This window comes from Triticum aestivum, chromosome 4A, assembly GCF_018294505.1.
Source record: "Triticum aestivum cultivar Chinese Spring chromosome 4A, IWGSC CS RefSeq v2.1, whole genome shotgun sequence".
NCBI classification, from domain to species: domain Eukaryota; kingdom Viridiplantae; phylum Streptophyta; class Magnoliopsida; order Poales; family Poaceae; genus Triticum; species Triticum aestivum.
Genome location: NC_057803.1, coordinates 46,123,153 through 46,140,866, shown reverse-complemented (window position 1 = coordinate 46,140,866; position 17,714 = coordinate 46,123,153). Strand labels below are relative to the sequence as shown.

The window sequence follows — 17,714 nt, the reverse complement described above, 5'->3', positions numbered from 1 at the left end:
AATAGTTTTTTTTTTTGCTTTCTACATCTTCTATCACTCAGGTAATCCTTGGTCAAGTCTCAGTCGACAGATCTAACCACACTCATTTAGAAACGGAGGTTAGTAGGAGTACACAGCCGGGCAGCGTTGGAGGGTTAGGTCCGCCGACCGACACCGTTGGTGGGTGCACGACGCTCTGCCGATGTTGTCTGCTGCTCATATGCTTCTGTGTTTTCCGCTGCAGCTATCAGCTGCCATCTTATATTAAACTCAAACACACAGAGGTTGATGTACTACGTACTAGCAAAGATACCATGTTTTGGGCTGCCAGCCATCTTCCCTACTTCTTTCCTCCACGAAAAACATGTAAATAAAATATTCCCTTCGTCCGCGAATAAGTGTACAACATCTAGCTTTTGTTTTTAGTCAAAATTTTAAAGTTTTGACCCACTCCATAAAAAATAGTAGTAACATATATGACATCAAATTTGTATATTATGATAGTACATTTCAAAACGGATCTAGTGACACTAATTTAGTGCTATAAATATTTTTGCTTTTTTCTAAAAAATTGGTCAAAATTTTAAAACTTTGACTTAAGAACAAAAGCTACCTTTTTTTTTTTGAGGTGTAACTAAGGATTTATTCAAAGTTCAAACAGTTTGGAATACAAATAATGTCCGAAACAAAAGCTACATGTACACTTATTCGCGGGCGGAAGGAATACTGCTGTGTGGCCCGATGAGCCTACCGTCTATTTATTTTTTTTTCCACCTAATTTCACCCTCTGCGCGGCGAATCAATCAGGACGCACGAATGGGGTCACCTGGACTGCTGGAGCACCTCGGCTTTGCCTTTTTGTTTCTTGTTTTATGTTTCATCATCACCAAACCAGTGTTAAGAAAACACAGAGGGCAGGGCGCCACCGAACCGAACCCACGGGGTTCCTAGGTTGTGAGTCATGGTTTGATTCTGCTCGTTTGGATATTGCTCTGGGCAGTGGGCAGGACGAATGATTGACATGCAGCTCTATCCACGCCACCCGATTTCTCACCCCTTTTTATCCGTGAGGTTTTGGTAGGGGTCGTGGAGTTGTTCGATCGGCCGGAAAGCCGTATCAACGAGAAATCTCCTCCAAAAGCTTCTTCTCGAGAAAAAAATATTACGAGTGCACTGAAACTCTGAAAGCAAGGAGCAAACCTAGCACCACTAGTCAATGCTACTACTACAATGCTACATTGACAACTTGATTAAACTCGCTGCTCCGGCGAGAGCAACACTTAGAGGTCACGGGTCAGTAGAGCAGAGACCACATCAACTTGTCCTTGAAATGTTTTTCTTTTTTTGGGCTGTCTGTCTAAATTAACGACTAGCAAAAGAACAGAAATAAACGGAGTAATCTGCATGTATGGATTCTTCTTTGCTTTGAGGTTGCTTACCACACACTCCTTTTTTTAAGAAAAAGAGGATGGCTCTCGACCTCTGCATCTGGACGATGCATGCGACCATTTTATTAATTATTTTCATAAGACCTTATAAAGTCATACAACAGTAAGACTGAAGCCACCGTCTAAGCAACAATTGTCGCTACATCTATCTAGTTGATGAAGGGGCGCTGCGCCCTGGGCCTAATACCAAACAGACATCGCAGCCAAACCTAAACATCTAAGACCTGAGGTCCCAACCAGGACGCATGCCTGGTATGGGGCACCTACCAGTCCGGCGCACTCCTCAACTAGAACGCCTGCCGAGTATGGGGCCGCCGCAGCCACCTGCCACGAGTCCATCTTCAGAGCTGTACTGTTGCATCTACCGTGCCAGGTCACTCAGCCATCGATGCCACCACGACGCCGGACAGCGTCGTCCTCCTGCGCGAGTCCATCCTCCCACATCGAACTCCGAATCTGCACTGCGCCATGCTGTCCAGATCCGTCGCCATCAATGTATGGATGAAGCACCGATCCACCAAAGAAGTCGTTCGCTGGTCCCGCGAAGCCGAGTGCACCTCCAAGAATGCCGCCCCCAAGGGGGTTACGACACATGATTGCCGCCAACATCCGATCAGCCGATCTAGGGTTTCCCCCGGAGGTATTGAGTGGAGTTGGGGGCTTCACCTTGATGATGCCCTCATGAAGGAAACGATGATAAGGGCATCGTCATCACCGTCTTCGGCCATCGACCGAAGATCAGGTTTTCACTCAGATCCGTCCCAAGAAATCCACCCAACAACGTGTGCACCGTCTCGACCGCCTTCAAAGCCCCAGATCCAGCCGCCTAGATCCGGCGACCAACCGCAGCAACAGTGCCACCGTGGGACCCTGGCGCACCGGCCACTGCCTGAGTGTGCCACCACTGGAGCCTAGGAGGAGGGCTCCCACCCCGCCTCGCCAAGCCGCGAAAACCGCCGAGAAGGATCCCGCGCGCTCGTCGTCGTCTCTGATCCGAACCAATCCATAGCAGATCGCCGCCACAGATCCGCCTTGGATAGGGACTGCACCACGCCATGCCGCCGCGGGAAGCCCAAGCTTCACCGGCCTCCACCCTCCAGGGTCGCCGCCCTGGGATCCAGACAGAACTTTGCCGCTGGCACCGGCCAAGTTCCGCCGCCGCCGACCGGCCAAGCCACAGGTCACTGCATGACCATGTGAGCACAGCCAGCCGGCCGTCCAACTCCGACGAAGAAGAAGAAGGCCACCACCACCAAGCCTAGGGCCGGCGCCCCAGACATCCTCGTGTTGCAGATCAAGTCCAGGAGCAGTGCCCCGCCGACGGCGATTGAGATCGGTAGCACAACGAATTAGCCCGACATGAGTCAAGGCCAGATCCGTCGTTGCTGGTGCCGTCCTCCCCCGCCACCGCCGCATCACTTCCATGTCGCCGCCGATCTGCGCCACCACCGCCGATCTGGCCGGATAGGAGCGCCGCCTCCCAACCAGATCGAGATCGGAGGAGAAACCGCTGCCGCCACGCCACAAGGGCTTTGCCCTGTGACGCCCCGGGCGACGGCGGCGGAGGGGAGTGGAGGAGGGGCGAGGCTGTAGGAGGAGGGCGGGGGCTCCCCGGTGTGGGGCGGCACCGCCGCACGGAGGAGGGACGGAAGGGAAAGGAGGGGAAGGGCTTACCACACACTCCTACACCATGAACAGAAATAAACGGAATAATCTGCACGTATATGAATTTCGTTGGTGTTAGAATAAATCTGAGGCACATTGTCGATCTACCGAGGATCAAGTAAGCATACGAGGCACTGCATCGAAATTTGTTAACGAGGTTCACCGATATGACTATATTCTCGGGGCCTGACTACGGACGCTCTCCCCATGATACCGCTACAATACTACACCCCGACCGCCCCGGGCGACGACACATGCACCGGCTCCCCATACGCGCCTGTGCTATTATATTGGCATAGGTTACATCGTGTGTCTGCCTCAGATAATATTTATTTTTAGTATTATTATACTATTAAAAGGAGGTGATATTCTTGGTTTCGTCCCGCTTTGTTTGGTCTCGATTCAAATAATTTTACTTGCGCTATTTGGTTTCGTTACTTGCGACCCGTTTTGGCCCAATGAAAGAAGCACACCTGACGGCACACTGTGGCCCGGGTTTGAAGAGTTGGCAAAAAATAAAATAGCCAATGACAGAGTTTGATCTCATAACCTGCGAACCGGCCATGCACAATTTGTTCAATTAACCCACCTAGAGATATGACAAGATTTTTTTTCTCCCATTACAACGCACGGATCTTTTTGCTAGTATATATGAGAGACCTAGGATACAAGTGTCCTATTAGAACACAACTCTAGCCCTGTCAACACACGATCCAAAACCAGGTCCAACTGTAACCTACCTTGTATAATAGTATTCGGCATAACATAATTCTAACAGTCGGGAATGAGCTATAGTTAGTGCTACTAATAGTACTATTGTAGCTATAGTACTACTAGTAGGATGAGCTTGAAGAAGCCAAAGTACGCTGTATTTTAGGCCATGAGCACGTGGTTTCATTAGCAGCTCCTGCCGTTCATAATAATCTGATTATTATAGCTAGATCTGCGTGCACAGAAACGGAGCAGCATGCACGTTGTAGTTTTGTTCCGGCTCCTCTTTTTTTTTTGGTTTTCTGTCAGGAGTGGAACTCTATTGTACCACCCAATATGGCTGTTTGCGTCTCGGGTAACATGCCCGAGCACTGTTAATTTATAAAGTTTTGCTTTGCCTTAAAAAAATATAATACTAGACACGCAAGGCATGTTTATGTGGGCACCAACTGCAACACCGATCTTCAAAGAGAATATCGTCTTGAACCGACCGTATAATAGTTTTGATTTTTTTTTATTCAGCTCTTCCTAAGCGAAGATAAACCTTTCCATGTTCGAGAATGAAAAAACAAGCATACGAAACGCCTCTTTCGATGATCGATGGGATAAAAATCCTTTCATCTGCTCCAGCCATCAAGAGTTTTTGCCGCGATTGATGTGTCGGTGCAAAGCGATGAACAACCATGACTTTCTCACACGTCCAGTACATACAAATCTGGGCACTACTACCTACCACGTGGCCGGCACACAATCCGGCGTCAGAAGTAGACCCCAGAAAATCAACGAGAGGAAGTCGCATGCATGCACAGTCGCGTATAGATACATACAAGAACAATACAAAAAGGTAGCTATATACATATTTTCATCGTTTCGAATTACTTGTCGCAAGTATGAATGTATCTAGATGTATTTTAGTTTTATGATGCATTCATTTCTGCGACAAGTAATTTGAAATGAGTATTGATTATCGTGGTGTGATCGCGCGTTGCGTGCATGGAATTTAAGAGAAGAATATATACGTGCGTGCTTGCTACTCTAGTACGTACGTGCCGGCGCGGCACCGCGGGTCCGCCGGCCGGGAGGAACGGTCGTAAGCTCGTCCCCTATTCCTTTCTCTTTCCGGTCGATGAGAGGTCGCCGTCAGCCCCGGTGATCGAGCGTGAGAGCTTTCACGGCTCGCTCATCTCTTTTTCGCGGTCATTTCACGGCTTTTTGATCCCATGATTTGTTAATGTGCGTGTAGGTGTAGTGTAGCAGCGTGCGTGTCGAGGGAGGTGTTGGGTTGGTGGGGCGTCGCGTTTGATCGCTAGCGTCATTACGTACGTACAGTACGTGCTTAAGAAGACACATGATCGAGCACCGCGGTTTCGGCCGTGGGGGATGGAATGTCGGTGGTTCTAGGGTCCGGTTCCGCGGTCCCTTCCAACCGTACGTAGAGCCTCTTTGGACCGCAGGAACTTTTTTTTGCAAGATGAACCGTAGGAACTTTAAAACGAAAAATTGAGAAAATATAAGTATGAAATGTCTAGTATGTGAATTTTTTGCGTGAAAACTTCCGACCAATTCATTTACAATTTGTAAAAAAGGTTTTTTTTTGCGATAGAATTTGTAAAAAAGTTTAAAACATGGAAAAATTGTGTGGGATGTGACTTTAGACGGCGCAGCGAGTAAATTCATGTGGATTGGTCCTTCCAAAATTGTATGAAGCTTAGCCAAAGAAAAACGCGACTCGCAGTTCTTTTCTTTGCCCATGGTAAACTGGAGGCACCACAGACACAATGCTGTAATAGAATCTCTTGCCATTGTCTCATGAGATCGAGCCATCTTTTTTGTGCATAAGTATTTCTTTTCCATGCCCAGTGACGCCCCCCCCCCCCACCCCCCATACTAAGGGTTTCATTGCTAAGCCCATTGGTTTATTTGCTCTGAGTGGTATATAGTGGTTTTGGACTGCTTTTGCATATTGTGAGAATTCCTCAAAAGTGCGATTTAAGAAAATGTTAAGCTATGGAGTATTGTGTTACCTAAATATTAGTTATTGCAAAAAATGTTTATACCTAACTATGGTCAAACTGTACTCCGACATGTTACATTGAAAGTGGCATGTCCTAACTAGTTCCCGAGATTGTAGTTTTTTGTGCTAGAGATATTCATGGTTGAATACCAGTTGCACACGTTAAATCAACTAGCTATAATGCAGTTTACTTAGGGCCTATTCGGCAACCCCCTGCTCCGTGAAATTCCAGGATCCGGGGAGCGCCTGTTCCCTCGCTCCGCAATTTTTAACTTCAACTCCGCCAACTTCGGGAGCGGGAGTGTGGAGCGGTAGGATGCCGAACAGGCCTTTAATGAGTAGTAGATTTGAGCTAAGCTCATGACTTCTGGGCATTTTGCTAGCAACTTTTCAAAGCCTTTCTAGGTTTCTTTGAACAACACAAGCGGTTAATGGTGATTGGTAGGATTTGGCATATCAAAGATTTTATGTTGATCATGAAGCAGTCGAAGAGTAATCCCGAGCACAACAACACAAGTCCAAAATTTATGAACCATGGAAAAGAAATAACAACGAATTTGCCTTTGATGGTAAGGGTATTCTCAGTGTTCCGCCTTACAACAGTCTCAATGCTCTACCATGTACTATATCTTAAGTATGCCATTTAAGAAAACAATCTTATGTGTCATTCTATTTACCGAGGAAAATAGACAATTACCATATTTAATCTAGATATATTTCTTAGTACCAAAACTAAGGCAACTCATTTCTTTTACCTCATAAAACACATTAAGATGAGAGCTTTTTTAGATAGAACAACAATATGTAATGCATTGAAGGGGTTATATTTACTGCAATGGTCTAAAATATAATGCATTAGGGGTGCCCTTAAATTATATCTTAGTCATGACACCCAAGGGGAAAATCTAAAGTGACACATTATTTAATGAGGAAAGGATAGAAATATCACATGTTAATATAGATCTAACTCTTAGAACCAAGACCAAGACAACTCATATATTTTTCTCACAGAAAACTCATTAAATGAGAACTATTTAGATAGAACAACACGATACAATCCATTAGAGGAGCTATATCCAAATATATATTTAATGCTTGGTTAATGATAATTGATAAGATTTAACATAATAAAGTTTAACATTGATTAGGAGGTAGTCGAAGAGTGTCCCTAAGTGCAACAATACTAATTTTATGCAAACGGAAAATGAAACAACAACAAGCTTGCCTTTGATGGTGCAGGTGGTCTTGCCTTACTGTGGTCTCAATGCTCCACCATATACTACTACCCCATGTCCTGATTTACTAGCCCCCTCGTATTTTGGGTAATATTCTGACCATTATTTTAGCTAATAAAAAATAAATTATGCATAGAAAAAAATAATAACATCGAAAACTACATTCAAATTCGAAGCCAACATATAATTTTTAGTGACATGCATTAACATTTTGCTAGTCAAGTATGTGATTATATGTAATGATTTTTAGTAACGGAGTGCAACATTTTGAGAAAGGTTCAACATTCTGCAATTGAGTGAATTGATTGGGCATCGGAGGAGCTCTGAAAAAAAAAGGTTTTGAGAAAGGTTCAATTTTTTGAAACAATGATTTTTCTTTTTCGGTCCCGAGCTCCCCCGATGTCAATTCACCATGAAATTTTGCACACCCTTAGAAAATGTGTTCATCCTTGATGTGTACTTTTTGTAGACCAAGACAACGCACGTCCATTGCAACGGGATATAAATATTATGTCATGCTAGCTTGTGATTTACCTGTTCATGTTAGTGTGATTGTGTAAATAAATGTTTGTCAAATCCTTCCCATGATTTACCTTATATTTTGATGAAAAGTTTTATAAGTAAATTAAAATGAAATTAGTTCAGAAGGTAAGTAGTAAATTAAGGTGAGTGATTATCATACAGAAATGTTGGATGAAAGGGTGGCAGAAAGAAAATGAAACATGAAACCTTATATTCGTTTTAAGTAGTATAAATATAAACATAAATATAAATAAGTATAATAAATATAGAAATAGAGATATTTAGATATTGTTTCACTTTTATTGGCCACTCAAGAGCATTTGTGCTTGTGATATGGATTACCGTATTGATTGCCGCAAAACTAAAATTCAATCCCTCATTTCCCCCTCGTCTTTTTCTAACGCAGACGCTCATATATACGTGCATACATTCATCCCTATAAACACACACATTCCTACTCCTATGAGCACACACACAACCTACCGAGAGACCGAGCCAGTATATTATCTTGAGATTGACGAAATCACTACAGCCGTCTCGTTATCGACGGAAACATCTCCTCCCATTAAACATGCATCGGCGAAAATTAAAAATAAATACGAACATCAAGATTTATATCCTAATAAACTGCGAACACCACAATTCTTAAGTAACCATTCAACCACAGATTAGTTCGCCCTCATGGATCGCAGCCGGAAGAGGTAGGCGAGGAGAAGCAACCCGCCATTACGCCCCACAGATTAGTTCACCCTCATGGATCACAGCCGGAAGAGGTAGGCGAGGAGAAGCAACCCGCCATTACGCCCAGCCTCGCCTAGCCCGGAAATCCTAGAATCCCTCCCGTGGCAGTTTTAGCTGATAGGCCCCCGGGTCAGCTCGTATTTGCACGGGCCGCGCGACCTGCAGCATTATTCCCCGTTTTTTTCTTTTCCTTTCGCCCCCCTCCCTGCTATTAGTACCGCCCGTGCGATTAGCATGTCTCTGCCCAATGCCACCGCCTCGCCGCCGTCGCCGGAACCCTAGGCCGCCGGAGTCGTCGGAGCTCCCCTCGTCGGCGCCGTCGGCGGGGGAGGTGGAGGATGCAGCTGCGGATCTCGCCGAGCATGCGCAGCATCACCATCTCCAGCAGCAATGGCGTCGTCGACTCCATGAAGGTGCGCGTCGCGCCGCAGCCGCCCCCGCCCCCGCCGCCGCTCGCGCCGCCGCCCGCGGCCCGCCGCGCCGCCGGGGCAGGCGGAGGGGCCGGCGGGTGGGGCGCCGCCTGGTACCTCCGCGCCGTCGCCTTCCCGGCCGTCGTCGCGCTCGGCTGCCTCCTGCCCTTCGCCTTCATCCTCCTCGCCGTGCCGGCGCTCGAGGCCGGCGGGACCAAGTGCTCCTCCATCGGTAAGGATAAGATCGATTGTGATGCCCCCCCGCGGCCTAGTGATTCGGTGCTTTTGGGGGCCGGCGAACCTTGGATCTCACTGCCCTGGGCTGTGCGGTCTTGCGGTGTCGGTGGGAATGTGGAGATATGGAGATGGCTCATGCCTTAGATTTCGGGTCGAAAACGTCTGGTTTGTTTGTTCCTCGATGATATAGGCTCACTTGTTCAGCTGGGGATTCAGCTTGCCTGGTTTCCTGATCTACCTCTGGTGTTTTGGAGTGAAACCAAGAGAGTTAGTCATTCGGGTTTATGATCAGGCTTTCGGCTTAGTTTAATTTCAGATCTCGGCCCCATGATTTTCTGTTATTGGACAAAATGTAGTATCGTCACTCCCTAGTTTTGAACCATCGACTGGGTTAAAGATTTGGGCGCTGGAAATCCGCCACACTGTTGGATTTGGAAGGAATAGTTCAATCTTGCTTTTGAAAATCTTGCAAAACTGGATTAGAAAAGGACACCCCGGAAAATGCTATCAGCTTTCCCTACATATCATTATACCACAAGCTGCAACTGTTTGCTGATTAGCTGAACCCTACCCAAATTCTTTGCTTCTCATTGATAACCGAGGACACCCAAGGCAGGGGGCTATTTTATTGCCTTTCATGCACCTGGTTGATCAATTCACCTGCAGAAAGCTTATTTGGCACTCTGCTCTGACCTGATTAGATTCTTATAACTCAGGCTACCTTGTAGTTCTCCTCTCCAACCCTTTCAGCAAACTTACCGAGTTAGAGATTCAGGTGTCAGGTTTTGATGACGGTAACTCTGGTGATTTGAAGTGAAACAAAGAGAGTTAGTGATTTGGGTTTATGAATTATGATTAGGCTTCGGCTTAGTTAATTTTGTTATAACTCGGCTGCATGATTTCCTGCTATTGGCCAAAATAGAGGATCTTCACTCTTTAGTTTTCAGCCATCGATGGGTTAGCTTGGGGAGCTGGATGTAGCGCTGTCAGACACACTGTTGGATTTCGAAGGAATTGGTTTTGAACTCTTTGCAAAATTGCAGTAGAAAGGATACCCTGAAAGATGCTATCAGCTTTCTCTTAATATCAGTCTACCTCTCTGCTGATTAGCTGAACCCTCTCTATCGTCCATTGAAGTTAAATGTGTTTACTGAAGCATCCCTTGCAGCAGGCTTACTGCGCAATCTGCTCTGACCTGATTAGATTTGTAATTTGGGTTACTAGATAGTTCTCCTCTCCCAGTCTCTCAGCATACCCTGGTCATGTTCTGACTAAGTAATCACTTTATTTGATGTTTTATTTTGAATTTGAAGTCTAATTTCTTTTTGCTGAGACTTTCAGTTCGCCGCCTTGTGTGGAGAGTTTTTTTAACCCGTAAGAGCTTGAATGTTGGTTTGTTGGATCTATCTCCCTATTCAGCTTCATGGTTAGAAAATGAAAAAGATTCTCGTAGTACCATCCCAAACAGTCCAGAATATACCATCCACTGGGAGGATGAGATAGATGGCCTAGGTCCAGATGCCTGCTTTTAACTTTGTGATTTTTGCAATAGTGCCCATATTTTGATAAGTCAAGTTACCACTTACCACACTGATGCCTTTGGTACATTTTGCCTGGGTGCTAAACCATATTTTGACTCTTGAGCTTCTCTATAGCAGTGACTATTGATTTTGGCCAAATAGGCTCCACATTTTGGCTCTTGAGCTTCTCTGTAGTAGTGGCCAGAGATCTTGGCCAATAGGCTCCAAGAATATGCTAGTTTTTGTGTATGGAAAGGATCTCCTTGTTTGGATTGTGATGTGTAAGCTTTCTAGCTCGGATGTAGGCATATGTTTTTCTCAAGCTGCTGATATGGCACTAGGAAGATTGTGTTTGTCCATGGGTTGTCGGTATTTTGGTGCTCTAGATGTGTATTCTGTTGGATGTCATGTTTTTCTTATGGTTAGCTACCTTGTTCTATGAGCTCTACATGTACAAGTTTGCTGCACATATTTGGTGTAACTGTTGCAATCCTGATTTGCAGATTGCTTGGGGAGGCGAATAGGGCCTAGTTTCCTTGGTAGGCAGGGGGGTGATTCTACGGTAAGACACTCAACTCGTTGACTTCTTCTGTTGGTAAAACATGATTTGTAGAGGGGAATATGTATTTACTTTTTTACTTGTTGGGAACAGAGACTGGTGCAAGACCTGTATAGGATTTTTGATCAAGTTAACAACGAGGAATCCACTTCTGATAAGAAGTTACCAGAATCATTCAGGGAGTTTCTTTCGGAGATGAAGGATAACCATTACGATGCTAGGACATTTGCTGTCAGGTTGAAGGCTACGGTATGAAACTAACAATGCTACTTTAATCTGTACTGTTGCATTATTTGAAGCTCAAATTTGCACCGGCTTGGATTTTAAAGCATCCGAAGACCATGGCATCTGAAAACCACAATTTTGATGTACTGTGTATAAAATACCACATGTTTTTATTTTAAGAAGTTGCTTTGTTGTTTAACCAGCTCATATTTCTATATTTCTAGAGCTATATTTTATTTAATCTTTGGGTATACCCTTCAATTGTTTGCAGAATTGCATGCTATATGATTTAGATATGTAAAACTTGAAATTTTGGCATGTGTGTTGCAAAAATTAGCTCGCACGCAATTTTACAGATCCATGTTCTACATTGCGTAATTGTGTTGGACAACCTAGGGCCTGTTCTGAACCTCTCCAAGCTTCCCAAACTCCACAAAATTAGCTTCTGGAGCTAGCTTTGAACTTCACCTGGCGATTCCATCCGTTCGGCAGCGCTAGTAGCTTCTCCCAGCGATTCGGCCCAGATGGGAGGCAACTGGCCTGTTGAGCGCCAATTTGGGCCGGCTCGAGACAGCCCATATGGTCCCATGCTACATCGTTCTGTGGAGGAGGGTTGCCCACGTAGGCTCGCAGAGAATGGAAGCGAGGCGGGGCGTCGGGGGATATTCACGAACCGTTTTCTACAACTTCGCGGTGGCATCGCTTCGTAATTATCACGAACTTCTCACTTCTCCTTTTGGTGAAGCTGGGCTTTAGCAGCTTCATCATTTTACACTGCAGGCTGGCAACGCTTCAAGAAGCGAACTCCACGGAGCTCAGTCGTTCTGTCCGGCTCCTCGTCTGGAGTTGGAGAAGCGTGGAGCGGGAGGAGTTCAGAACAGGCCCTTAGGAAGGGAAAGTATCACCTAGGAATTAAGGCACCACCTTTTTTAACTATATAAAAAGAGAGGCTGTTATTGTTTCTTTTAACATGACGGATTTGAGATAGGAATGCCTGCTGTACCCAAACCTCTCAAACTTCTGATACTAAAGTATTTTTGAGAAAGCACTGCATTCTCTAAATCCTTCAGAAGACTGGATCCAAACAATCATGTATTGCTACTTGGCGCGTGCCTCAGCAGCTAACTTCTCAAACTAAATTTGTTTTGTGATACGGGTAGTCTTCAATATGGTTTGTACTATGCGTTTCTGTTGCAAAATCTAAGAAACTCAAAATATTGTTAAGTGGAAGAAACAGTCACTCTGGATTGTGCAAAGTTTTTTATATCTTTCTGTGATCTGGGACATAGCCATAGAATTAGTAGGTTGAACTGCATTTTTTCATGTAATAATTCTGCCCTTGTGTGAGAACACGGAGTCTCTATTACCATATGCTGTGATCTACACAACTTACCAAGAAATCGTTTCTAAAAAAATTGCAGGCATGATATGCTCTTTGTTGTTTGTAATCTTTTGAAAAAGTTTATCTAACTCACATTTCACTAGGGGTGTTTTGCAGCTGATTCATGTAATTTACCATGACTTGCAACTAATTACCTTTTACCTTGCCATTTTTGGAGCACGCGTTTCTGCAGTTCTGGTCATTTGCAATTTTATGTTAATAGCTTGATTTGTTATATACTGGTTTGTAGAATTCCGCACTTGTCCTTGCTGGCACAATTTATCTTAGTTCATGGCTATTATTCCTGGTTTGCTATATGCTATAAAGCTTTGCATTTTGTTTCCAAACTATGTTTAATTAGTCATGCGCTTCTTTGCAGATGAAAAACATGGATAAGGAGGTAAAGAGGTCAAGGCTCGCAGAACAGCTGTATAAACATTATGCTTCAACTGCTATTCCCAAAGGCATTCATTGCCTGTCTCTGCGCCTTACTGATGAATACTCCTCAAATGCTCATGCAAGGAAACAGTTGCCACCACCTGAACTGTTACCGTTGCTTTCTGATAATTCCTTCCAGCATTATATTCTTGCTAGTGATAACATCCTTGCTGCTTCAGTCGTTGTCAGCTCAACTGTACGGTCTTCCTCGGTACCTGATAAAGTAGTCTTCCATGTTATCACTGATAAAAAAACATATCCAGGGATGCATTCATGGTTTGCCCTTAATTCTGTATCACCTGCAATAGTTGAAGTGAAAGGTGTTCATCAGTTTGACTGGTTGACCAGAGAGAATGTCCCAGTACTAGAGGCTATAGAAAACCACCGTGGAGTCAGAAATCATTATCATGGAGATCATGGAACAGTTTCCAGTGCAAGTGACAACCCAAGGGTGCTTGCTTCCAAGCTGCAGGCCCGAAGCCCCAAATACATATCCCTGCTTAACCATCTGCGCATCTATTTGCCTGAGGTGCCTTTTGATCAGAAATGTTCTCTTCCTTGGCTTTCTATCTATTACAAGTGGCTGTTCTTTGTGTCAAATGTTTCGGATTGTCGTGCAAGACTGCAAGTGTATAGCTTTCAAGTAGTATGTTTACAACTAGTATATTCCATGATCATGACAAGATTAATGTCATGCCATGGCACATTTCAACAACTTATTATTAGTGGTTACTCCCTCTGTTTCAAAATAGATGACCCAACTTTGTACTACCTTTGTACTAAAGTTAGTAGAAATTTGAGTCATCTATTTTGGAACGGAGGGAGTACCTTAGAGGCACCTTCTTTCTTACTGAGTTCACTTTGTTGCCTGCTAGCATTCTTGCACAATAGAACAATGATGTGAAAATGTATCACTAAATCGATAGTTGGGGCAAACTCAAATAAAATCATATGTAATAAATATGCTCCGATCTGATATATTAGGTTATGCAGCCAATGTGAATTAAATTTCCTTCTAATCAGGTTCCCTTTTTTGTGGCATCAGGGGTTTGCCAAAATAGCATTAAAATGTGTTCAAGCATGGAAAATTGCTTAATATGACATTTATGGCAACTAACTAACTAAGTAAGTAAAGATATGGTCTATCCACATATGCCAAGTTGATGAATGCTGAAACCTGCCAAGATAGATATCCAACCACCCATCTCACTGTTAATATCCATGTTTGATTTTCTTTCTATATGCTACTAAGATGAAAAGTTACATTTGTGTTCTTCCTGCACGATTGCCACATTCATTCTGCTTGCTGCTAAAATGTGCCACCCTCTCCTCTTCTAGATGCTGTTATCTTTTTGTCCAATTCTGCTATATTCTTTACTTGTGTCGATACTGTTTTTGCTTGTAAGGTCATGGCTGATGGTATGTTGTGATTCTCACAATTCCTAAAACTAATGCTGTCCTCATTAAACCAGCTCTTTCCAAGCCTCAACAAGGTGGTCTTCCTTGATGATGACATTGTTGTTCAGCGTGATTTATCTCCTCTTTGGGAGATTGATCTTGAAGGAAAGGTGAATGGTGCTGTGGAGACATGCAGAGGTGAAGATAATTGGGTGATGTCTAAGCGCTTCAGGACATATTTCAACTTCTCTCACCCTGTTATAGATCGAAGTCTTGACCCAGATGAATGTGCATGGGCATATGGGATGAATGTCTTTAATCTGGAAGCTTGGAGGAAGACAAACATTAGGGATACATACCATTTCTGGTTGAAGGAGGTAACACATTTTAACCTTGCGAAAATCTCCTAAGTTTAATCAGTCAAGTGAAGGTACAATCTTATATATGAATAAGTTGATGCTTTGAAGAACCACACATCTATAATTTGTGCTGCATAGTTTAGTTATGTCATTTCCAACTTGAAAATGTTCAGGCTTCAGTCATGTTTGATGTCACATTTGTGCTGTCTAGTGTTCCAAATTCTGTATGAAGCACTTGATTTTAACATCTGCTGTATAACTGTTAAAGAAATAATGAAGATTTTATTTCCCTATCTGCAATCCTGTGTTGTCTTCACTCCTCCATACATAGAGTGAAACACTTACCTATATCAAATGCCACTTGGGTATAAAGAATAGTTACTCACAACTTTTGTTTCAAGCTTAAACTTTGTGATGCTAATACATGCTATAGTTGTTGGCACTGTTGTTCATCTTCATAATTGTTCCATTTTTTTTTGCAGAATCTAAGAGCCGGTCTTACTCTCTGGAAATTCGGTACTTTACCACCTGCGCTTATAGCATTCAGGGGTCATGTCCATGGTATCGACCCATCTTGGCACATGCTTGGCTTAGGATACCAAGAAAGCACGGACATAGAAAGTGTTAAGAAGGCTGCGGTGGTCCACTACAATGGTCAGTGCAAACCATGGCTAGACATTGCTTTTAAAAACTTGCAACCTTTTTGGACGAAGCACGTAAATTACTCCAACGACTTCATTAGAAACTGCCATATTTTGGAGCCCCTATATGACAGATAAGGACTTGGAGAAATGGTGTAGACACACTGAACTGAGGGGGCATAGCCCCGCCATTCATTTGCTTACTGGAGAGGTGGATTGCTGTTGCTGAAGGAGGAAAGCAATCATCAGTGAACACATACATATATCTCTGACACGCCCCTGCATCAACCGTGTTGCAGATACCTCGATACTTTGATCTGTATCATATGGGTACACGATTCTTTTCATCTGTATCATATTGGTTGGTCATTCTTTTGGATAGGAGTATAACTATCAAGGGTAGCTTGGTGAGGTCTCTTCCTCTGGGATTGGGCTGATCCATTATCGGAGAATAATGCAGCGGACGGTTTAGCGAATGGAACATCACGGTGAAGAAAGGAGGCAGCTAAGGTCGTGACAGTTTATAATGTTTATTTTTCCTCCCACCTATTCTTTTTTCCTTCTTGAAATTTTGTTCCGCTAGTTATGTGATCGTTTTGGTAGAGGTTGGAGAAGATTGTAGTAGAGATGATGCCATTGCTGTGTGTACCTACAGGATATTGTTACAATTGAGAAATGTGCAGATATTAATTCTTTGAAACGGCATTTGTGCTATATAGTATAGTGTTAGTAGCCGTTGCAATAGTCATGTTTTTGTGGTGTTTGCGGTGAAGCACCGAGTGGTCTCCATCGTCTTGCGCTCTCCACCTACAAACTGTTAACCAAATTTTACCAGTCCTGGTCTATGATGCCATTCCGAAATTAAAGTCCAAGGTCAGCAGCCACACGGGCCTTGGGCTACAGGGCCCATCGTCGTTTCAGAGGTCACAACTTCACAGTACGACCCCCTTAAGGAAAAAAAGAGCTTCACAGTATGATCTTGTATCCTTAAATTCACTATAAGCTCCTTAGACCGTCTCTAGCAGACCCCTTATACCGCGCCAAACTGTAAATTAACCGCCAGTTTACGGTTTTGCCTGAAAAAAGTGGCCTGAACAGACATTGTATCGGACCATGGCCTGTAAAAATTTGCGGGGCGCGGCAAATCTTTCACCCTCAACCTTTAGATACATGGGGTGGGAGGCCGACCCGAGCTTGATCCCTATCGGTAGCGAGAATTGGCGGGAGGGACACTTTCGCACGGCAGTTCCCGCTTTCCCTTCCCTCCGCCGCCATCCACCTCCCACCGCCCGCTCCAGACCACCTTCCCCGGCTTTGCATCGCCGCTATAGAAGCCTCCCAGCCGTCGCCTGTCATCGTGGACGTCATCCATGCGCCAACCCCTCCGGCAGATCTTGTCACCGGCCATGTCGCGCCCGTCGCCGTTCAAGGGCTCCATTGCGCCACCCGCAAGCGGAAGGCAACGTCGTCGTCCAGGCGGCGCTCCCGCAGCCCCCACCAGGAAGGCACGCGCGCCCGCCGCCACAGCTGCGAATCCGGTCCGGCCCGCGCTGGCGAAGAAAGCGAAGGTTTCAGGTGTGAAACACAAGAAGCCCACCGCAAGAGCTACCCCGCCAACACCTCCTCCGATTGCCCCGACAAAAGCTACCCTGAGGATGCCTACCGACGACACTGCCGCCCCCGCCCCCGAGGTGTTCGGCGAAATGAGCGCAAGGTATGATACTTCGATTTCTTCTAGTTGTTTCACTTTTCACCATTGCTCTTGTTCGTGACAGAGCGAAATTGTAGCGCGGGTTTGCATGATGCGACTGCCAAGTTTGTGCACTTGTTGGAGGACAACATCGTCGACATCGATGAAGTCCCGATCTATGATTACGGTTACAATGAGATGGATGGTGGCGTGCACAGTCATGGGGAGGAAGATGATGAGGTGGAGGAGGTTGAGGAGGGGGTCTTCGACCAAGCGCAAGCAAAAGTGTGTGCAAGATCAAAGAAGTACACGCAGTTGGAAGATCAAATCTTGATCAAGGCATGGGAATCGGTGTCTCTTGATGCGTGCACTGACACTGACCAAACTGCCAAGCGGTATTGGCAAAGGATAGAGGATCAGTTCTTCCGCATGATGGCAAAGTATTGTTGGGGAACGTAGTAATTTCAAAAAATTTCCTACACACACGCAAGATCATGGTGATGCATAGCAACGAGAGGGGAGAGTGTGTCTACGTACCCTC

General features: G+C 44.8%; 1 protein-coding gene across 1 annotated transcript; it reads left to right on the top strand.

The window, feature by feature from the left end:
* The first annotated feature begins 8,482 nt into the window (after positions 1 to 8,482).
* On the top strand, positions 8,483 to 16,183 carry LOC123085051 (probable galacturonosyltransferase 14). Its single transcript, XM_044506620.1, has 6 exons — positions 8,483 to 8,957; positions 10,986 to 11,044; positions 11,135 to 11,290; positions 13,027 to 13,614; positions 14,558 to 14,860; positions 15,325 to 16,183. The coding sequence occupies exons 1-6, from the start codon at positions 8,654 to 8,656 to the stop codon at positions 15,619 to 15,621; spliced, it is 1,707 nt and encodes a 568-aa protein (XP_044362555.1). The 5' UTR covers positions 8,483 to 8,653; the 3' UTR covers positions 15,622 to 16,183.
* The last annotated feature ends 1,531 nt before the right edge of the window (positions 16,184 to 17,714 follow it).